This window comes from Benincasa hispida, chromosome 5 (assembly GCF_027475165.1).
Source record: "Benincasa hispida cultivar pf3 chromosome 5, pf3_genome.v1.1, whole genome shotgun sequence".
Classification (NCBI taxonomy): domain Eukaryota; kingdom Viridiplantae; phylum Streptophyta; class Magnoliopsida; order Cucurbitales; family Cucurbitaceae; genus Benincasa; species Benincasa hispida.
The window spans coordinates 69,315,987-69,339,783 of record NC_143482.1 but is presented as its reverse complement, the minus strand read 5'-3'; the positions used below and the strand labels follow the sequence as shown (position 1 = coordinate 69,339,783).

Here is a 23,797-nt window from a genome sequence, read left to right as displayed (position 1 = left end):
GACTGTCTCCTAATAATCATTGGATATAGATTAAAAGAATCTACGTTACTTTTCTCTCCTGTATTAAGTTGTATAGAAATTGTCGGTCATGTTGTGATAGCTTCACCGTGATTATACCAATCTTGGCCCTAGGATTCAAGCTCATGGCAATGGCTCGTTCTGAACGCAAGTGTGCATATGGTGGGCTTTATGTGAAGCAGTTGGGTTGGGTGTAGCAACGTGCATTAGTTGTTGAGAACAGAACCATTCCAAAGGAGAAAAGGGAATAGAGTGTATATATATTTTAATCAGGAGTATTTCTGTATTTGCTTTTCTTAGAAGCCAAAAAAAAAAAAAAAAAAAAGAAGTTTATTATTATTACTTTTTTTTTTTTTTCTAAAAGAAACGAAGTCAATAATAAATAAATAAAAACCAAGACCCAAAAACCGAGGGTCCGAATTCATTATTAAACGATTAATTAGGCCCCCGAGATTCGGTGTCTTGCTGTATTTCGGACGCCTTACCCTTCACTTTCACTCCCACTCCGACTGTACTGTTAGTCTGTACCGCACTTGTCTCTTTTCCTCTGCAATGGCTTAGAGCTTCTCCTCTGCTGGCGCCTCTCTGTTTCTTTTACGCCTTCTTCGTTTCTCTCTCTTTCCTATTCACTACAGATCTACCAACTACGCCATTGTTGTTTCTTCCTGAGGTCCGTTACCTGTATCCACTTCCCGAATACCAAATTTGAAAGGGACTTCTCAACTTCATCTTCATTTTCTTCTTATCTTTACCTCTGCACCTGCTAACCTTCTCCCAAAACCCTAGATCTACCACAATGCATCTCCTACATCGCCGAGATTCCACCCCCGCGTCTATCAAATGGCACAACAAGGTAATGGTGCTTCTCCTCTCTTACTTTCTCGCCCTCCAACTCGAATTTGATTTCTTCTTTGGCTTTTCTGTGTTTCCTTTCTCGTTCTCTGTGTAGTTTGAGGAGAATTTGGAGCAATGGCCACATCTCAATGAGCTTGTGCAGTGCTATTCCACTGACTGGGTTAAGGATGAAAATAAGTACGGTCACTATGAGACTATCAGTCCCGTGTCCTTTCAGAATCAGATATATGAAGGCCCCGATACTGACATTGAGACTGGTAAATATGTTTTTATGTTCTCAAAAGTACTCCTTATTCTCTATCTCGTCAATAATTTTGATATTTAGCCCGTAATGGCGGTCGACATACAGTCATTTTCGTTGTGGACGATTTATATCTCCCTCTTATATAGCTTCCTTTGCTGTATTTCTCTCTCCATTTGACTTCAATCGGTGGCTCATGTGTTAGACTGGGTGGATTTAGGCACGTACCCCCTCCCATACATACATACAGTTAGGACTCTGAATGAAACACATACTCCTTTTCAATCAAGTTGTGAATCCCATCTTCTTGAATATTCATACGTGTGTTGCTTCACAAGTCGTGAATATTTGTCATTCAGTAGATAAAACTGAGGGCAGTAGAAGGGACTAGGGATCTCGTTTATTTGCGAGCTTGTCACCACATAAACTACGGAATTAATATCTTAATTGAAGGCTACAAACCATGACTTGCGTGGTTCGAGCTTGTCACAAGTCATGGTTAGTTTATGCTTGTAGCGAACAGTTGGGCTAGATCCTAATAATTGTAAACTAGCTATAGCTATAATGCTGTGTGGCTCTAGAATGGTATTTTTCCTAAACTACGGAATTAATATCTTAATTTCTGATGGCTACAAGCATAAAGGCTATCAGTAGTACGAGAATTTCAAACATGCTAATTAAAATTGTCATCACATAAACTAACCAGGGACTACTTCTGTCCTATAACATTTTGGGGCTGTTTGGGGCGCTGAGATGATATAGGATGTGGGGAGTTCTGATGTTTGGAGAGTTCTGATCGAATATGAATGATCGAGTATGATAGAGTATGTTCAAGCACTAAGATGATATACGATACACGGAAGAAAAATGATGGTGAGATACGAAACACGTTCCGGAAATGGGCCTACAAACAATTAAAATCGGTGAGATGGGGTAATGAGCCTCCAAACACTGAGATAATATAGGATGTGGGGACATACCATCTTATGTTGGGCCCCAAACATAAGATAGTATATCAATGGATGTGTGTGGATAAAATCAATATGTACTCACAAAAAGGAGAAACAACTGAGGGGCCAGTTAGAGAAAACCCCGCCCAAATGCTGGAAAAATTATAAAAGATCTTTCCATCATTAATAATCATAAAAAGACTATAATTACAAAAGAATTTCGTGTGGTTGGAGCACCATGAAGACGTTGTATGGTGTACACTGCTACATAAAAAATCTGCAAAGTTGACTGACTCTAATAAATTCTTTGTTTTCTTGCCTTCCAAATATGCCACAGAAGGGCTCAAACTATGCAATTCCATAGAGCCTTGTCTTTGCATTTGAAGCACATTCCTATAATAGCCTCTGAAAACAAACTTTTAAGCTTAGGCTAGAGGCAGACTGCAAAATTCAGCTGAGAAAAGATGAATGACCGAGCCTTCTTAGCGAACAGGCAATGAATGAAGATATGATGGTCCTCATCCCTATTACAAAGTTTGGGGTTTTTGGGCGGGGGGCGTAGAGCTATGTTTGCTTTCATAGTTGTCTTTTGTTTGGAGGGTTGGATCCCATAGTGTTGTTTGTTACCTTATTAGGTTTCATGTTTCTTTTTATGCTTCGAATTTGATTTTTTTTAAACACCATTTTGCTTCCATTTTCAAAAACTATTCTATGGACACTGTTTTGCTTGATTGGATCCCTTTTCTTTAGTTGGGTTTTTGTTTGTTTGGTTTTCCTCTATTACGTTCTAGCGTTTAGATAATCTATCCAGCTTTTATAGTACTTCATATTTTCTAATGAAAGCTCTTTTGACTTCTCAAAACAGTTTACAATTGTCATTCAGTGCTTCTGTTATTCTCTGAACTATGCTATAGTTTCCATATAATTTTTCCAACTTGTGTGCAGAAATGCGTCTTACTTATGCTAGGCGCACAAAGCCTGATGATACTACAGAGGATGATGTACCAAGTACCTCTGGAAGGCCAGAGTCTACAACATATGATCCATTGTTATCAAATGTTCCAAAGGTTCTAGATGAACCTAACTTTATCTGACACTATACTGCATGTTATATTTCCCCACTATTATCTTTCATGCTTACATTTGACAAGTATAATGTAGTTCTTATATTCTTGTAGCAGATTGGTCCTTCTCCTCTTCCAGCTTATGAGCCAGCTTTTGATTGGGAAAACGAAAGGTCGATGATATTTGGTCAGAGGATACCAGAAACTCCTGTAACACAGTATGGCAACAATAAAAATCATATGCAGAATTCTATCCTTTTATCAAGCTAATTTAATATCTTTACAAGTTTAAACCAATATTTATCTTTTGTCCCTCCTGTAAATCATGGCAGTGGCTTGAAGATTTCTGTTAAAGTTCTATCCTTATCCCTTCAAGCGGGGTTGGTTGGTAAGTAACTTTAGTATGGTTCATACAGCTTCTTCTTTATTTTTTATTTGTTTCACTGCAATTATTTTTATGATTGCTGACTTCGACATATTTCTCTCTGCACCATCCACTTTCAACCCCTTCCAAAGAGCCATTTTATGGTACAATTTGCTTGTATAATAGGGAGAGAAGAGAAAAATTGTCTGAGGATTTCCATTTTCGCATTGCACCTAAAGAAATGCAGGATGTAAGCTACTTCCTCTGTTTTCTCCCCCTGCATCTCCTATGGTTTTATAATGAATGAAGAATATAAGCTCTTTGTCCATTGCTCTTGCAGCCTAAAATATCATTTGAACCACGTGGAATTTTCTATTTGGAGGCTCCATCAGCATCAGTCTGTCTTTTTATTCAGTTAGAGAAACATGCTACAGAAGAAGGAGGGGTTACTGCTTCTGTGTATTCACGTAAAGAACCAGTATGTCTAAATTTATATGTTTCTCTATTCTTTTGTTGAGTAATCTTCTATAAATTCAATTTTTTAAGGTTTATTCTATCAATCTTCATAAATTATCTTTACTCAAATTAAAGGAAAAGGAAAAAGGAGAAGAAATCTATCTATTATGTCGTTCTCTGTGTATTCACATTTCACAGAAAGAACTAGTATGTCCAGTGTTTTAAATAGCCCTCCCAGGCATGCGCCTAGGCCCAAAGCTCAAAGCCCTAGGCCTAATTTACTAAGTCTAAATGCAAAATTTCTTATGTTCAGGGTTTTTTGTTCTTCATATTTTCACTTCAACCATGCTTTTCTTCTTTATGCAGTATTTTTATATATAGTGCGCCGCACAAAAAAAAAAGTTCATGCTTTTTCTTGTGCCTTGCACTAAAGCCTCATAAGACTATTGCACTTTATTGAACTTTAAGCTTTAAAAAACCTTGAGTATGTCTAATTACATATGTTTTCTCTACAGTCCTAATTCGTCAAATCTTGTTTCATCATCTGAACTAACATTCTTCAATCGTATAAACTCCACCCACAGGTGCATTTGAATGAAAGAGAAAAGCAAAAATTGCAGGTGTGGTCTCAAATCATGCCTTACAGAGAATCCTTTGCCTGGGCCATTGTTTCATTATTTGACAACAGCACTGGTGCAGCATCTGCTGGATCTGCTTCCCCAAGTAGTCCTCTTGCTCCCAGCATAACTGGGACTAGTTCCCATGAAGGTGTTTTTGAGCCTAGCACAAAGGTCACTGTAGATGGTAAGCTGGGTTACTCCAGTGGAAGCTCTGTTGTTGTTGAAATATCCAACTTAAATAAGGTTAAGGAAGGCTACACGGAAGATGCACTTCAGGTTTGGTGCTTCATTTTATGTTATAAATCTAATCTTATTTTCTCCAAAATATAATATATTGACTTCTCTCATAAAATCTCAAAATGCCTCTAAATGTGGTCGATGATGGTTACTTGTTCAAATTATAGGATCCCAAACACAAGGTTCATAAACCTGTAAAAGGTGTACTTAGGCTGGAGATTGAGAAGCATCAAATTTCCCATGCTGACAATGAAAACATGTCAGAGAGTGGTAGTGTGATCAGTGACTCCGTTGATATGGTGGACCGTCCGGTTGATTCCACATTTAAGAAGCACCCTAATAATGGTTCTGATCGCCATCATGTTAGTGGCAGCTCGAAGTTAAGTTGTTCTGTTGTGAAAGAATTTTCTGGAAATGGATCATCTCCTCATGAAAATGCCGATACAAATGCAGATGATGTAAGGATAGATCGCTAATGTCATTCTTTATTTTAATATTTCACCACCCAGTAGTTCTTTGTTTGATAGGTCTTTTTATAATTTATTTTGAATTTTTACTTGCTTGGGAATCAAGATTTTGCTATGAAATGAAGTAGTTTTCAGATTGATGATATGCTTATAATCTGTTTCTTTGATAACATGCTAATTGAGATAAGTGGAGGATGAGTGATCGTTGAATGTTAGAAATTCTTTAGGACATAGCAAGGAGAAAAGATAAATAATATTCAACGATTAGTATATGGGCCAGGAATTGCTATTTTCTGCCCAACATGGATTAGAAGGCCTTTATAAAATTTCTTTCATTTTTGTACTGGTTCATTGGACCTCTAGCCGCATAAAATTTTATAGGAATGAGAGTTCCTCAAAAGAACCTTAACTTTTATGGAAGATTACTGGAAGTTGATAACACTTTTTACTCAGATATTTAATTGGTGAACAAAATAGCTTACAAATTATATCTTATTTGTTGGATTGTTTTTTTATTTTTGATCAACCACTTAGTAGTGACAACATTAGTAGTCTCCTGATCTTTATTACTAGGGATAGAAATATCTTTGTCAGAGTTAAGAATACTATCTACAAACTCAGTACTCACACCAGTAGAACTGTCAGGATTAGATGGGTCAGAAACCCTAGTTTCTTTTTCAGCACGTTTTTGTTGGTGTTGATGACCTAAGTCTCGTGGTCTTGTAATTTGTAATTGTATTGTACAAATTTTTTATTTATCTAATAAAATAAGAGGTAATTTTTTCAACATTTAGTTACATTAACCCACAAAAACCAATAAACTAAGATCCAAGGTTATCTTCTGTAACTTAAACATGTATGTGGAGACATACAGGTGGATCGTGTTTAAATGATAACCTAAAACTTAGATTGTCTCATATTGTGGATATTGTGTCATATGTCTATTGCCCACACCTAAACTTGAAAGCCAAGATCCCCATACTAATATGAAGCTAGCTAAGTAATAATTCCTTCCGTAAACAGAATAAAAGCTCTCGTATAGCCTACCAAATGCTTCATAAGCGATCCAACAAAATTCATTTGAGTTCCAAATGAAACAATGCATTGTAGAACAATACTAGTTCCTAAGATGACATCTTTTGGATGTTCAGTGAGGCCCCTAGCAATCCAAGAGATGGTCTTCATTAACAAGACACCTCACGAGATGTTATTTCTTGTAGTTGAAAACCACAAGTTGCTACTAAATATGAAAATTTAGAGGGTATTTTAGAGAGAGACATTTGTAAGTCACTTACAAGGGGTTGTTGATTTTGTAAGAAAAGTGCACTAGACTTCCCTCAATTAACCAGGTGTGAATTCCTCTCCAACTATGCTTCTTCTTGGTCAGAATCTTTGCTACTCAGACTGACATTTGAGTCATCATCTAAATTCTGAGAGATTCTTGTAACCTTGAATGAAGGTTTCTTGAACAAAAGAAATATTTGAGCCAGGTATTGTAAAGTTGGTGCAAACGGTAACAGATGAAGAATGGTGTTTTCTTAGGAGTTTTATGCCTTGAGGTATTAAAGCCCGAGTGCAATTATCCTCCTTGGTTTTTTATTTTTGATAAGAAGCATTTCATTGATTGTTGGATTGTTGGGACAAGAGGTTCTTATTTTCATTTCTAGTTAATTTTGTTTGATCATTGTTTTTTAGAACTTCTTAGAGAAAGATCTCAAGTAAGGAATTCCTTGTAGGAATAAAGTTAAATGATGAATTGATGTATAGAAGGATTTCAAGTAGGGGATCCCTTGTAAGAAGAATGTTAAATGATGAATTGATGCATAAAGTAAAATCTTGGAACAAATTTTAGATTTCAAATAGTATAATTAAATTGTAAAATAGTTTATGCAATACAGTTAGTATTTAGCTTGAGGAGAAATTGGACAGAATTAATTTCAATAAATAGATGTTTATGGAAAAGCAATGGAGAAGTGGTGAACCTGTGATAATTATGAAGGATAGTGTGAGACCTCCAATTGTGAAGACCTACTCTAGAAGGGGTAAATTGGGGAGTGGCTAAGAAAACGGTTATGCCTAACTGGCAGTGGATTGTGTGTTGAGTATGGTCTGCTGGGAGGGGAAGGGGTTTGGGGAGCTGCGAGGAGGTGAAATTTGTAGAGCAGAGTGTCTCTTAGGAGGGAACCATCTTTCTCAATTGCTGGATATCATACATTGTAGAAAGGGAGATTGTTCTAGCTATCATCTTGAATGGACAACACACTGTATGCTGAAGAACTCTCAATATAACAGTGTTTTCTTAACCTAATGGGTCTCTTTTCTGTGTTGTTAGATTGCTTTCCTGCAGGTTAATTCGTTTAGATACCTAACTTATTGGTATCAGAGCATGTCGTCCCTAGGGAGAACACATGCAATGGCACATAAACAATTGGAGGTCTCACAGATATCTAGGGAATTACACAGTTCTTAAAATTTGAAATTTAAGCTATCATTTCTACCAAATCTTCACCATTGCACAGCCCAACATTATCATGAATAACTGTTGACGGTACATTTTGTTGGTTGGCTTTCAGTTCCATGCATTTGACTTCCGCGTTATGATGAGGAATGAGCCATTCTTGCAGCTCTTTCACTGTCTTTATGTTTACCCCCTGACTGTTAGTTTGAGCCGCAAGAGGAACTTGTTCATTCGTGTAGAACTTAGAGAGGATGACAGTGACCCACGCAGACAGCCTCTGGAGGTAAATGTCTATAAATTACAATATCAGTTACTTACACATCAATTTCAACTCTTCCTGTCGGTGATGACTGATGAGGTGATGAGCTTCGGATATATGGAAAGTAATCTGGATTTTGCATACTTATAAGTTATATGTATGATTTTGGTGGGAGACTTGCTTAGGCTATGTATCCCGTGGAGCTGGGTGCATCTCTTCAGAAGTGGGCTCACACTCAAGTTGCTGTAGGTGCAAGAGTGGCTTGCTACCATGATGAGATTAAACTCTCCCTCCCAGCTACCTGGACACCAAAGCATCACCTGTTGTTTACTTTCTTCAATATTGATATGCAAGCAAAACTAGAAGCTCCCAAGCCAGTATGTTCTTTTCTGGAATCTGGATCATGGTTCTTACATGGCTGGTTGGGTATTATGAAATCTGTTTGTTTCATTTGTTGTTATCTAATCTTCTGTTATTATATTCCAGGTGCCAATTGGATATGCATCACTCCCCTTATCAACACATGCTCAGTATGTACTCATTTTTTATGAAATATGTACTTACTTCTTTCTCTCTTCTTCTTCTTCTTCTTTTTTCTTTCCTTTTTTTTTTGGATAAGAGATGTTTTCAAGTGATAGGAAATATTGGAACCTTCCCATTATTTCCCTATTAGTACTCTAGCCCACTCTCGTTTCAAACATCTTAACAAGTATAGATTTGAGGAGCCAATCACATTAAAAAAAGAAAGTAATTTTTCTTTGCCTGAAACTTCAGATATAAAAAAAGATAAGAAAAATAACAAAAAGAAAAAATTCTTTATTTATTCAAGCTTGAAAAGATTTGATAAGTGATTTGTTAGATTTTAGGTTTGGTTGAATATGGCTTCCGTACATTCTCCTGATTGTAATTTTTGTGAAGTACCTTTACACGTTTTGTTTCTTGGAATATGTGGATCTAATTCATTCTTATTTTTACAAAAACTTGATTATTATGCTGTGTACCTCCAAATTGCACTTTTCCCTTGTTTTACTACAATGTAGTTATTGGAAACAGGCTTTGAATATGTTATTGGAAGTTTAATGCCAATGCTCCAGTATTTCGGTAAACTGTTTTCAAGTATGCATCTCCTGGTTGAAATCTCTGATCTTGATGGTTTAATTTAGGTTACGATCTGAAATTTCTTTACCAGTAATGAGAGAGCTTGTTCCACACTACCTCCAAGATACAAACAGGGTATGTTTTGGCTTCCTTCACTGCTGTGTCCTCTGCAGCAGTGAAGTTCTCTGATTCAGTGATCTTGTTGGTCTGTGTTTGTTTGTCTTCTACTGACTTTACAATTCATGTTTTTCTGGTTTTACAGGAGAGGCTAGATTACTTGGAAGATGGGAAGAACATCTTCAAATTGCGCTTAAGACTGTGTTCCTCCCTGTATCCCATTAATGAACGAATCAGGGATTTTTTTCTGGAATATGATAGGCACACTCTTCGAACAAGCCCTCCTTGGGGTTCTGAACTACTAGAGGTATTTTCTCATTTTTAAGAAAATTCCACCCTCCACACACATTAGCACCCCTTGGGCATCGCGAGAATTCTTAACATTATCATTTCATATCTATTCAACAATAGGAGACAGCCATGTAGATTACTAGATGCTTTAATTGTTTCAACCAAACAGGGGACTTAATTTAGCGGAATAATAACATCTCTGGCGTGGTGCTGTCCATTTACATGCAGGCTATTAACAGTTTGAAAAATGTTGATTCCACTGCATTACTCCAATTCCTTCATCCTATTTTGAATATGTTGCTCCATCTCATTGGCAATGGTGGAGAAACCCTGCAGGTTTTAATTGAATTTACTTTATTATTTCAGGAGCCTTTGTATGCTCTGATTAATTTCGTCTCGAAGCCTAGATGATTGTGCTTGAAATTGTGAATTCTTTTTTTGGGGTTTCAATATAAGCTTTTATCTAATCATTGTTTGTCCGATGTATTTCAGGTTGCAGCTTTTAGAGCAATGGTTAATATTGTTACTAGGTACTTGTTTTAGTTCTGTAGATTCTACATTTATTTGGGTCTAGTTTATTACGCCCCTCAAATGCTTTGTACGTTTTCTGATTTTCTTTGAAGTATATAATTTGAGTCTATTTTCTTACTTCCCAATCTCCAAATCAAGTTCCTATCTTACTCTTGTAGAGAATTTGCTTAATCATCTTACAGTTTCTTTCGTGTTTTCTTTCTTTCTTTTTTTTCCCTCTCGACTTACTCATTTACTATTTACTCTATGTTACTATACTAAGTTTTCGTTATTTATTTGTTTGAGATCTTATTCGATTCACATTCTGTCTTACTGAGCCAGACTTCTTATAGTTTTTTTTTATTGCTTTTTGTTGTCATCGTGTGACAAAAATATATAGGGTGCAACAGGAATCAGCCGAAGATGGTGAAAGAAATCACTTCCTTGTTAATTATGTTGATTATGCTTTTGATGACTTTGGAGGTCGCCAGCCACCTGTATACCCTGGTCTGTCCACTGTCTGGGGAAGCTTGGCTAGGAGCAAGGTGGTCTTGACTCCATTATTTTTGTTTTGCGTTGGTTATGCGATCATGTTTTTTTAATATCACCAGAATTGCTATATATTATCTTTTTGTACATGAATCATGTACTGGCATCCATACATTTTATTGTTTACCTCAACCCTTGAAGACAATAATTGGTCCTTCGTGAGTTTTTCAATTATTTTATTCTTCTGGGTTTTCATTTGGATCCCTTTCTACTTTTGGTGATCCTTACTTGAACCTTCATAGGGGTGTACTCCTTTTGGTTTATGATCGGTAGGTTATATTCTTGATTACCATGAGGAACTTAACACAGACGATCCTTTACTCACAACCTTGTGGAGATTATTTTATTTCAGTTTTTATAGTCTGGTAGCTCTCTTAAATTGTTGTTTCATCGATTCTCTGTGTGTCGCAGGGGAGAAACATATTAGAACTTGCTGAAATTTTTGTAATTTTGTAGGCCAAAGGCTATCGTGTTGGACCAGTATATGATGATGTTTTGGCCATGGCCTGGTTTTTCCTTGAGCTAATTGTCAAATCAATGGCACTGGAAAAAACTCGGCTTTTCTATCATAGCCTTCCGTTAGGTGGGTTTGATGTTCTCTGTTCTTTTATATTTGAGTTACAACCGTTTCTTTTGACCTTTATTATGTATTCTAAACATGTATTGATGCCGATGCATTGCTTGTGTATGTGAGGGATTTTTTTCATCCACCTACTAGGTTTTTTGGGTTGGAAGTAATCAAAATTTACAGTGCGTCTAATTATCTCCAAACTCAAATGATCAAGTAAATTGATTAATTTGACTTTGATTACTTAATTATCTCACCGCTCATGCAAAAATGTGGATACTTTGCTTAAAGTGACCTAATATATAGATCTCCTCATTGGATGTGGATAATGAGATGTTAGTGTTGGAACTCCTTTTGTGGGCTTTTATATTCAGACTCCCAATGAGCTACAACAGCCAAAGGGCTTCAAGAAAGACTCCCAATTTGCCTAAGTATGCACAAGATCGTGATTACACAAGGGTTTAGAGAGGGGAAAGACCACACACCGGTTGAAAGCCTGAAGAATATAATTCCAAAAGTTTTTGGAGAAAGGGTAGAACATGAAGAGATGATCTTGGTTTTCGGTGTCATTTCTACAAAGGGAGCACCAATAGGGTGAAAGCATCTTATTGGGGAGACGGCATTTAAGCTTGTCATAAGTGAGGACTGCATTATGAGCAAGCTCCTAAAGGAAAATTTTAATTTCTTTGGGATATTGATTGGATCAAATAGCACCAGTTGGACCCTTGAATGAAATGGTGCCAATATCATAACTCTTGTCAATCCAAGACTTTGTTGTGTAGGTTCCGAATGGCTCAAGCTTCCAAAACCACTTGTCTTGTGTTAGTAGGGGCTGATGAGATACAAGCAAATTTGAGAGGACAGCCCATTCTTCTGTTTCCAGGTCATTGAGACGTGTACGGGGATGAAGGTTCCACCCACCCTCCATCGAGTTCCATAGCTCAGAGACCAAAGCATCTTTGGCAAGGGATAATGCAAATAGATTGGGAAAAGCAACCCTCAACAGGCTGTTATTCACCCACGAGTCTCCACAAAAGGAAATAGATCGACCATTTCCCAAAGTAATAGCAACATATTGATCCACACAAGGTTGAAGGTAAGACAAGGTTTTCCGTGGGCCCTTAGCAATGGACATAGAACGGGAACCAGTTTTCTCCACCCTAAAACACCAAATCCATTTTACAAGACGACCCTCATTCCTAAGCTTGAGATTAATGATTTCCAAGCCACTGAGAGTTGGGGAGAGGTAACTTTGTCCCAACGGACAAGGTGCAATTTTGATCCATCATCTTTCCTTTTCCAAAGGTAATCTCTATAGAGCTTTTCCATAGTAAGCGCCACCTTACTAGGGAGTTTGTAAAGGGAAAGGTAGTATGTAGGAAGATTACTCAGGGATGCTTGAACGAGGGTTAATCTCCCTCCTTCAGAAATGTAGAATGAACCCCAAGCCTTAATCCTTTGCTCAATTTTCTCAACCACCGGAGCCCAAAACGAAAGAGTTCTAGGCTTGCCGTGGAGGGGAAGCCCAAGGTAGGAATTTGGCCACAAACCCACTTTGCACCCATATAAATCCAAAACACACAGAAGCTCATTAGTAGGGAGATTAATACCCATAATCTCAGATTTCTGGCGATTAATGGGTAAACCCGAGTAGGACTCAAAAGAATCAATAACATCAAATAAGCGCATGGTCGTAAATGGAGAAAAGTAGAGTGTCATCAACAAATTGTAGGTGAGTGATAGTGACGTCCCTGCCCACCCTGAAACTCTGTATCCTCCCATCCAAATTCGCAAGTGACAACATCCTGCCTAGAGTATCAATAATGATATTGAAAAGGAAAGGAGAGAGGGGATCCCCTTGTCTAATACCTCTAGTGGCACGGATTTTCCCCTAGGACGCCCATTGATGATGATAGAGTAATTAGCAGATGAAATACATCCCTTGATCCATTTTCTCCAAAGAAAGCCGAAGCCTTAGCTTGAAGAATGGAGTCTAGGAAAGCCTAATCAATGGTGTCGAAAGCCTTCTCTATATCAAGTTTGATAACAATGCCCCTTTTGCCCTTTCTGTTCCACTCATCAATGAGCTCATTTGCAATGAGTGATGCATCAAGTATCTGACAACCCTCAACAAAGGCTGATTGGTGCTCGGAAATAAGGAGGGGGAGAACACTCTTAAGCCTATTTTGGAGAGGACTCTTGCCAAAATCTTGGAATCCCCGGTAGTGAGGCTGATTGGTTTGTAATCACCAACTCTCCCGGCATCGGCATGCTTGGGTATGAGACAAATATAAGTCTCATTAAGATTCATATCGACAATCCCTTAAAAAAAAATCCTGGAACACCCTCAATATGTCATTTTTTAAGGATGTGCAACATTTTTTATAGAACTCGGTGGTATAACCATCAGGGCCCCGGGGTTTGTTTGTGTTCACCAAGAGTGCAAACTGCACACCAAATTTCTTGGTCTGTGAATGGAGATTCCAACATTAGAGACTGCTGATCAGTAAGGGAGGGCCAAGCAAGAATGGGGACAGCTTGTAGATTGTCCTTCTTTGTAAATAACCTGGTGTAAAAATTAAAAAATTCATCAACAATGTCTGGTTCCAAAAGAAGGCTTTCACCACCGGCAGAGATAATTTCATGTATGGTGCTTTGCCTCCTTTTAGTGGCCACAACCCGATAAAAGAAGCGGCTGTTCAGATCATCTTCGTTAAGCCAAATGGATTTGCACTTTTGCCTTCAAAGGGTTTCTTCCTCGGCCACCACAGTGAGGAGTTGTGCCTTGAGGCTTTTTTCTGTTCCCTGTGGCTAGGCAGGCTATCATCTGATTCCTCTAGGTTGTCCAGCATAGTTATTTCAGCCCTGAGTTGATTTTTCTGAGTATGAATGCACCCAAAAATGGATTTGTTCCACTCTTTCAGAACCTCTTTAAGGCCATTTAACTTGACAATTAAACCATGCCCTAGTCTGCCAATCAAAGGAGTATTCTTCCACCAATATTCAAGTGTGCTTTGAAATTCTTTGTGCATCAGCCACATATTTTCGAAATGGAAAGGTGTGGGGCCCCATTTGTCTGCGCCAATGGAAAGCAAGATAGGGTAATTATCAGAGATGGGTCTTTCCAATCTCTTTGATGTGGTATATGCAATTTTATGCTGTATGCTATCAGTAATAAAAAAATCTGTCTCTAAGGGTGAAGACAAGATAATGTCTATATCCAGACCATGTGTATAAGCCATTTTGTAAAGGAATGTTCAGAAGATCCGACGTATCAATGAAATAGTGGAAAGCTTTCATACTCGCCGATTGAGATCTGCCACTAGATTTTTCATATGACCATCGAGATACATTGAAGTCTCCTTCTAGGATCCAATTTTCAGTACAGAGGCCTTGGAGATATATATAGTTCCTGCCAAAAAGGGGTCTATCTCTAGCACGAGACGGGCCATAAATACCAGAAAGCCAAAAAGGAAAACCATCAGCCAAGTAAAAATGCAAGGTAAGGGAGAAAAGACCTTTGACAACTTCTTCGGATACAAAGGAAGGATAATTCCACATGATGATGATACCTTCAGAGGTGCATGAAGCCTCTAACACAGACCAACTAATATGTCTCAAGCTCCAGAGGGACTTTATGATTGTACAATCCACCTCTTCAAGCTTGGTTTCCTGAAGGATTACCACCATTGGATTGTGTTTAAGGATAAGATTTTTCACCACCGCTTGTTTTTCCTAGGCGCTAATACCTTGCACATTCCAAGAGAGAATTATCATTTAGTTGATGTCAACCCACCAGAGATGGCCTTGGAGGAGACCTTTTCATAGTTGATAGATGAAAATAGCCTCTTTAGCTCATTTATGCCTCTTGTTTATTTCTGAGTTCGTTTGATTCTTTTAGAGTATGAAGGGATAGCCGTGATGCACAAGTTGTACTCCAAGAGCCAAGGTACCACAATCTGAAGATGGTAAGCGGGGTCGAGTGTGTTTGGTTCCGAGTCCTCTTCTGGTTCAAGGTCACTCTCGGCCAAGAAGGCAGGACCGATCAGGGTATTTTGTAAGGTATAGTCTGGGGAAGGGGGAGGGGGGCTTGAGAAGGGTGAAGGGGGGCAGTGGAGAGAGAGAGCATTAGGTAAATCCTCATGGTCGGAGAAGTTAGGGTAAGATGCTAATGAAGCAAATTTTGTGCCAGGGACGAGGTACAATTTTTTGTTATGGATGGAAATGGAGAGTTTTCGAGAAGATTGGCTTAAAGCAGATGGGTTTGGTAGAGAGAGGTAGGGTGGCGGTAATGGCAGCTGGTTGGGTGGGTCGGGTGGAGCAGATAGAGAAGGGTCGGGTGGGCAGATAGAGATGGGTCGGTGCAGGTCAGCGGGTCAGTGATATGAGGGAGGAGTGGGTCGGGGCAAGGGTAAGTTTGACTGGTGATGTTGGCGAGAGCCAAGGTGTACATAGTAGGGATTTTTTCATATAATCTTCTCATCTAATTTCATATTAAATTACCATTAATCCTTTAACCTTATGTACATTTATTTTTGTTATTATTTTACCCAAACTGTGCTCCTTGGTTTGTTGAATTTCTACTTCATTGTCTCTAACATTTTCACGTTTAGCATTCTGTTTCTGGAAGATAATCCTTTTTGTTCTTTCAGAAGTCAGTTTGAGCATGGGTGTTTCCCCACTTTTGAACTTTGCTCTATAATATTGTGGAAGAAGGAAGAAAAGGAAATAAAGGGCATTGATTGGGGAGGTGTTCCCATAGGTGCTTAGACATTTGAGCTTGAGCCTAAAACTTTGCACTATTAATGAAAATGCTTTTTCTTATCTGAAGAGTTTTTTTTACTTGTTTGTTGTTGAAACATACAAACATTTGAAGGATTTTCTATGATTGTCTTTAATATTGACAGTGTGTCATGCGAGCAGAGTTGGGTTAGCAGAGTCGTTTTTTTTTTTTTTTTAGCACAGTTGAAAAAGAGAAACAGAGTTTGCATGGCTTGTCAAGGATTGAATAGAGTTATTTCTGTCAGGTAGTGGTGAAGATATTCCTTTGATTGGTTTTTCCTTTCTATTTATTGGCCTTACAGGTGAAGATATTCCTCCAATGCAATTGAAAGAAGGTGTATTTAGATGCATAATGCAGTTGTATGATTGCCTTCTTACTGAAGTACATGAACGTTGCAAGAAGGGATTAAGCTTGGCTAAACGTTTGAATAGCAGTTTAGCATTCTTTTGTTATGATCTTTTGTCCATCATCGAACCTCGCCAAGTATTTGATTTGGTATACTTCTCAAATATTTTGTTTTACTTCTTTTAGGTCTATATTATTAAGTTATGGGAGTAGGCAGCTATGTGTACTTTTAAAATCTAGCGGTGACGTTTATGTTTTTCTGTAAAACAAAAAAAATAAAATAAATAATCTAAACTTGTAAAGGAAGATTTTTTTTTTCCCCAAAAAAATTAGTTTTTAATAATTTCTTTTAGTTTTAGAATTCTCTGCAGGTATGGATGTAATTATACTATTGATAGTAATGCAGAGTAATACTTGCTTATGTTAACCATTCAATTTCAAGTTGAACTTAAATTTTTATAGTTGGGTTAAACCACTTGATAGCTGAATTATTTTTAAAGTACTAGGAAAACTGGACATATATTCAATTGCAAGTAGAGATGAAGGCATGACTTTCCTAAAGACATTCCTTCAAACATGGAGAATGAAAAGCTTCTAGTGTATAGCCTTCAGGATGTGGAATTCTTTGCTAGACTCACACCAATTTGATAATTAAATATATTTTTAATGAACATCTTACAGGTATCCTTGTACCTGGACAAGTTTTCAGGTGTCTGCCAACCAGTTCTGCATGACTGCAAGCTTACATTTTTGCAGATTATATGTGATCACGACCTCTTTGTGGAAATGCCTGGAAGAGACCCTTCTGATAGGTGCCATATCTTCAACATATACTTTTATACTGCTTATATATCATTTTCTGCTCTGCAAATAAGAAACACGTTCATCTCTGTACAATTAAATAAAAGAGGAAATCTCTATAGGAAAATGCAAAAATGATCTTCAAAATATACTTCAACATATAATTTAAAGCTTTGGCTATTTCTTTCTATATTTGAGGCTTCACTATACATGATACACTAAAATTTTATTTTGATACACGTTCCATTTCACGAGTTACCAGTCTTGGTATCTAATAAGATTAGGAAACTTAAACAAAGAGATTCATACAGATACGAGGTCAGGTTCAATCATTACTGAAATATTAGATGAATTACCACATTATGTTGAAAAGAGTTGGGAAAAAACAATGACATGGGCTATGGTTCTAGTTTCTTTTATTGTGTTCAAATTCGGTTCATGTGATGTACCAGTTGAATTCAGAGAAAAATGGCAGCACGGCTATGAGTTTCTCCCACTTTTTCTCTAAAATTGGCATTTGTGAATGCCTTGTGTACTAACAACACTGGGGCTTGTGTAATAAGGAGACCATCTTGGCTTTGAAGCTGGGATAGCTCATAATAAAAATTGAATGATGGTTGTTGTGACTTCTGAGAAATTTTGATTTAGTATTTGTACTGTCGTGTTTGCCTTAACTTTCCTAGCTCTAGTATGTAGCCTCCTCTTTCCTCCTCTTCGTAGGCTCTGGGGACATGTGACTGAGTGCTTTGTAGAGTAGAAACTTTCCGTCCCTGGTTTTGGTAGAAAAAGTGGGAATAGGAACCTTTGGCTTGAGGAAAGAGGCCATCATGAAATTTTCAGGAAGTAAATCCCGAAATGGGAGAGCTCCCTTTGGGTGTAAAAGTTCTCTAACAAAAGGGTCCCTGTAAATCATATGAAATTGGAAGGAAATGTTAGGAAGCTGAATTTTAGTAGTCCCTACTATCTCCATGCTAAATCTTACATGTTCATCGTGCTGTCTAGAATTTTTTTCAGAGCAAAATTGTCTTTCTTTTATCTATTTTCCATGAAGGACTTGTTATTGGATTTTATAATGCCTTGTGGCTTTTGTCTGACCAATTTTTTTTTACTGTTATAGGAACTACCTTTCATCTGTATTAATACAAGAACTTTTTCTTACCTGGGATCATGATGATTTACCTCTGCGGGCAAAGGTGAGACCAACCACAATCTGCAAGGGTTGGAGAAGTAGTCATGATACCGTTCAAAGGGCACTTAAATTTTCATACAGATGACCTTACTTTTGGTTTAACACATCTATTGTCTAAATTTGTTTTTGCGTTTGACCCACTTGGTTAACTTTTCTAATCTGGCTCGTTTCTGTAGGCAGCAAGAATTTTAGTTGTTCTTTTATGCAAGCATGAATTTGATGCTCGGTACCAAAAGCCTGAAGATAAACTATACATTGCTCAGCTGTATTTTCCACTTATCGGGCAGGTGCATGTTTTTCTTTTAATCTATCCTATCTTTTTGTGTATATTTTAAAGTTAGCATGTTGAAAATTAGCTTAGCTTAAATCAAGAGGTATTTTGGAATGATTTATTATCATTTCCAATATGTTAAAATTTTACATTTGTGCAATGAAACGTGATTCCATTTCTCTATTGAGCTCTTAACTGTTGATTTAATTGTTATCACGATTTCAACTTAGTGCTCATCTCTTAGTAATCACTTTTGAAACAAACAACCTGTGTATGTCGGCAACTTCTTTGAATGTTGGGCTGTTTTTCCATAAGTTCATTTTTCTTAAAGCTCAATTTTTATGAAAAGAGTTGCTACCATTTTCATTATTTAGCAAGACTAAAATTTTTCTGACCTTCTATAGCTTTCAATGGTCCAAGACATGAATTTTAGTATCTGGGGAAAATTCATCTCCGAGTAGGTTGAACTAATACTAATAATATGTCAGCATTTATGTGATTCCATGAAGATCGTGTAGGGTTTACATAATTGGAAATAATAATTTCTGCTACAAATAGGCATTTTCAATATTTTTTTTTTTGAAAAAGAAACAAGACTTTTCATTGAATGAAAAGAACTAATGCTCATGTTCAATATAAAAAATAGACATGTTCAATATAAAAAGTTACACCCTGTAGGTTTTCCCCTTTCCTCGTTGCTTTGAGGAGACCTGTGGAGAGTATATATTTGTCTTTGCACTCTCAAGATATTGGAGCTTCACATTATGACATAGGAAGTATTGACTATCCCTTTAGAAAGTTGCAACTTTTGTTTTTTGGTATCTTCCATTTAAAATCCATATTACGTGCTCGATGTACATCTTCAGTTTGTAGATGCATCTCTTGCTCACGAACATTGGGTTCTAGAATATATTATCAATATATCACCATGTTGATCTTTACCAAGTTCAGTTTCTCGTATTGATTGTGTCATGTTTTGTGCAGATCTTAGATGAAATGCCTGTCTTCTATAACCTAAATGCCATAGAGAAGCGTGAAGTTTTGATTGTGATTTTGCAAATTGTGCGCAACTTAGATGATACTTCACTTGTCAAGGCATGGCAGCAAAGCATTGCTCGAACCAGATTGTTTTTCAAACTCATGGAAGAGTGTCTTATTCTTTTTGAGGTTGTTATTTGATAATATATAGTCTCACTAAGACCATTGGTTCTATAGCTGATTTTCATTATTTTCTAGTTCGTAATATTGCTTGCTTCAATGTTGTTATTTTTGTTTAATAATCCCAAACCCTTATTGAAGTACCTATTACTTGTTTCCCTTCTGTGGTGATGATACAGTAATGAGTAAATGATACATCTCCCTGTTTTCTATCCAAAAACGAAAGTAATTGATATATCTTCACCTTTGGTTTTGTGAATAAAAAGAAAAGTAAATAACATACCATCTCCTTTCATGTAGAGCACATATGATTCACTGATGTTATGTTTCTAAAAGATGGTATGGAGGTTTACTTAAGTACTCAAATTTTCTTGATGTCCTATTTTACAGCATAGAAAACCTGCTGATGGCATGCTTATGGGATCCAGTTCTCGGAGCCCTGCTGCTGTTGGCGACGTACCTGGTTCCCCAAAGTACTCTGACAGACTTTCTCCTGCAATCAACAACTACCTATCTGAGGCATCAAGACAAGAATTCAGAGTGGGTACCTCTCTTTCATATTCTGCCTGACTACTGACCCTGTGTGGTGTCAGGGAGTCAGCAGCTTCCAAAACTCGTAATTGTTTCTAAAAAAATATTTTTCCTGTTTTTGTTCCAAATCTACTGAGTTTGTAAATAATAATATAAATGTGCACATTATTGTAGACCTTTATTAATTTTCGGAGTCACAACTATTAAAAATAATTCTGAAAACATAAACTTTCTTTTTGGAAAAAAAAAAAACACAATTCCTCATGATTCGTTATCCATACTCAACAACTGCTATTTAGGTTATCATTTCTTCTGATTTTTTGTTGCATCTTCTTCATTGCAGCCTCAGGGAACACCTGATAATGGTTATTTGTGGCAGAGGGTGAATTCTCAGTTGAGCTCCCCAAATCAGCCATATTCCTTGAGAGAAGCACTGGCTCAGGCACAATCTTCTAGGATTGGTGCATCTGCCCAAGCACTAAGGGAGTCTCTGCACCCAGTATTAAGACAAAAATTGGTAAGTTTCTCTGATTTTCAATTTTCTAATTTGATTCTCGGTAGTGACTATAGAACATTATTGTCATATCTATACTAGGCAACTTAACTTGTAAGTTTTCTCTCAGGAACTTTGGGAAGAAAACTTAAGTGCAGCAGTAAGTCTTCAGGTTTTGGAGATAACAGAGAAGTTCTCCTTGATGGCATCATCCCATAGCATTGCCACTGACTATGGGAAACTTGATTGCATCACCTCCATATTCATGAGCTTCTTCTCTAAGAATCAACCTTTGGCATTCCACAATGCCTTATTTCCTGTCTTTAACAGTGTCTTTGATCTTCATGGTGCAACTTTAATGGCAAGAGAAAATGACCGTTTCTTAAAGCAAGTAACATTCCATCTTCTTCGGCTTGCAGTTTTTCGAAATGATAGCATAAGGAAAAGGGCAGTCACAGGGCTTCAGATACTTGTGAGGGTAAGATTTTTAAATTGAATCTTTCACCAACTTTGAACTCTTGTTTTGTTATTTCTAAGATATATATATATATATTTTTTCTTTTGTGTTGCAGAGTTCTTTCTGTCACTTTATGCAAACGGCTAGATTGAGGGTCATGCTCATAATTACTTTGTCAGAGTTGATGTCTGATGTGCAAGTAACTCAGATGAAGGCAAATGGGACACTCGAAGAGAGTGGTGAAGCACAGCGTCTACGAAAATCCTTAGAAGACATGGCAGACGAATCGAAGAGTTCCAATCTGTTAAATGAATGCGGACTTCCTGAGAATGCTCTTGTCATAATTCCAGAAGCCTCTGCTGACAATAGGTGGTCCTGGTCAGAGTTGAAGTATCTTTCTGACAGTCTCCTCCTGGCTCTTGATGCTAGTCTAGAGCATGCTCTCTTAGTAAGTAGTTTGTGCCATTATGTTGCCATAATTTATCGCTATTTTCAGTTTTGGGTTGTAGATGTATGCCCTCGGTCCATTCTGTTCATTCCAGATGAAACGTGGGAAGTGCAGGGTTTTAGTGGTATATTTCAAGTTGTTCTCTCCTGGAACATGTAGTGGTACCTGGTGGCAACACCATTTTGTGATGTCTGTTATAGAAAAGTTTTCTTGGTTTGCATCCTGCGATAATGTACTTTATTCAATGTAACAAAGAAAATGCGTAAGGAAATAAGGATTTGATGCTGTTACGTTCTCAGTGGTATCTCTGGTTATATATGATGCTCACTTCCAAAGGGAGGTTTACTCCTTCGAACTAGTGTTATTTCTTGAAGTAGTTATTGCCCTCCAAAGACATGGAACAGTGACAGATGCTGGCTATTTTCTTTTTGATTTAGGCCTCTGTGATGTCAATGGATAGATATGCTGCTGCAGAAGGTTTCTACAAACTTGCAATGGCATTCGCCCCTGTGCCTGATCTTCATATTATGTGGTTATTGCATTTATGTGATGCGCATCAAGAGATGCAGTCATGGGCAGAGGCTGCACAGTGTGCTGTAGCGGTTGCGGCTGTGGTCATGCAGGTACTTTACATTTGATTTTCACTATACGGAATTTGTTATACTCAAATCTGTGTTGTTCTTGTGTGGGGGCTTAAGACGGGAGTTTTTAGTTCTTTGACATGTACTTGGATTTCCCTTAGGCTCTTGTTGCTCGAAATGATGGTGTCTGGAGCAGGGATCATGTCACAGCTCTACGCAGAATATGTCCTATGGTCAGCAGTGAGATCACCTCAGAGGCGTCAGCAGCTGAGGTGGAGGGATACGGTGCCTCTAAACTCACGGTCGACTCTGCTGTGAAGTACCTACAGCTCGCAAACAAGCTTTTCTCCCAAGCTGAGTTGTATCATTTTTGTGCTAGTATTCTGGAACTTGTAATTCCAGTTTATAAAAGTAGGAGAGCATACGGACAACTGGCAAAATGTCACACTTTACTGACAAATATTTACGAATCAATCCTTGAGCAGGAATCAAGCCCCATCCCATTTACTGATGCAACATATTATAGAGTAGGATTCTATGGTGAAAAATTTGGGAAGCTGGATAGGAAGGAATACGTATATCGTGAGCCCCGTGATGTACGGTTGGGTGACATAATGGAGAAACTTAGTCATGTATACGAGTCTAGGATGGATGGGAGTCACACGCTACATATTATTCCAGACTCCAGGCAAGTGAAAGCGGAGGAGTTGCAGCCGGGAGTTTGCTACCTACAGATAACGGCAGTTGATCCTGTCATTGAAGATGAAGATCTGGGAAGTAGAAGAGAGAGAATCATTTCTCTCTCCACTGGGAGTGTCCGTGCTCGCGTCTTTGATCGCTTCTTATTTGATACCCCATTTACCAAAAATGGAAGGACTCAAGGTGGACTAGAAGACCAATGGAAGAGGAGGACTGTTCTACAGACTGAGGGCTCCTTCCCAGCATTGGTAAATAGACTCTTAGTAACTAAGTCTGAATCGCTCGAGTTTTCCCCGGTTGAAAATGCAATTGGAATGATTGAAACTAGAACTGCTGCTCTGCGGAATGAACTGGAAGAGCCTCGCAGTTCTGAGGGTGATCAACTTCCACGACTCCAGAGCCTTCAGAGAATACTCCAAGGCAGTGTTGCAGTTCAAGTGAGCTTCTCACTTAATTTCTATTCTAATTTTACGCTCATACGATTGCATTTTTAGAACCCTCATGTACTCTATGAATGCAGGTTAATAGTGGAGTCTTGAGCGTGTGCACTGCATTCTTGTCTGGTGAGCCAGCTACGAGGTTGCGTTCGCAAGAGTTGCAGCAACTCATTGCTGCGCTCCTCGAATTTATGGCTGTATGTAAACGTGCAATTCGAGTTCATTTTAGATTAATTGGAGAGGAAGACCAAGAGTTCCACACCCAACTAGTGAATGGATTTCAGTCTCTCACCGCCGAACTATCGCATTACATTCCCGCCATTTTATCTGAACTGTAAGCACTGTGAATAACCACTTTTTTTCTTTTCTTTTGCCATTTTCTTGGGTTTCGTGTAGTAACAAAATCTACATTTTTCATCATTATTGATGTGTAGTCTGCCGCAACATTGTATTCTTGTATATATAATTTTTTCTTTTCAGTA

General features: G+C 37.8%; 1 protein-coding gene across 2 annotated transcripts; it reads left to right on the top strand.

Annotated features, from left to right (window-relative positions):
- Positions 1–361: 361 nt before the first annotated feature.
- SPK1 (guanyl-nucleotide exchange factor) lies at positions 362–23,797 on the top strand. Of its 2 annotated transcripts, none has more exons than XM_039032263.2 (30): positions 362–871; positions 968–1,130; positions 3,010–3,131; positions 3,246–3,346; positions 3,461–3,516; positions 3,645–3,742; positions 3,833–3,970; positions 4,533–4,844; positions 4,973–5,263; positions 7,846–8,013; positions 8,175–8,366; positions 8,476–8,519; positions 9,153–9,222; positions 9,350–9,511; positions 9,724–9,831; positions 9,988–10,025; positions 10,406–10,550; positions 11,011–11,137; positions 16,207–16,400; positions 16,932–17,062; positions 18,169–18,244; positions 18,417–18,527; positions 19,496–19,678; positions 20,060–20,209; positions 20,544–20,717; positions 20,824–21,171; positions 21,266–21,598; positions 22,036–22,221; positions 22,341–23,315; positions 23,399–23,797. In XM_039032263.2, exons 1-30 carry the CDS (start codon positions 815–817, stop codon positions 23,651–23,653), a joined length of 5,508 nt encoding a protein of 1,835 aa, XP_038888191.1. In that variant the 5' UTR covers positions 362–814; the 3' UTR covers positions 23,654–23,797. The 2 variants fall into 2 exon arrangements, with proteins under 2 accessions (XP_038888191.1, XP_038888190.1); XM_039032262.2 differs by having other exon boundaries at positions 430–871; positions 3,243–3,346.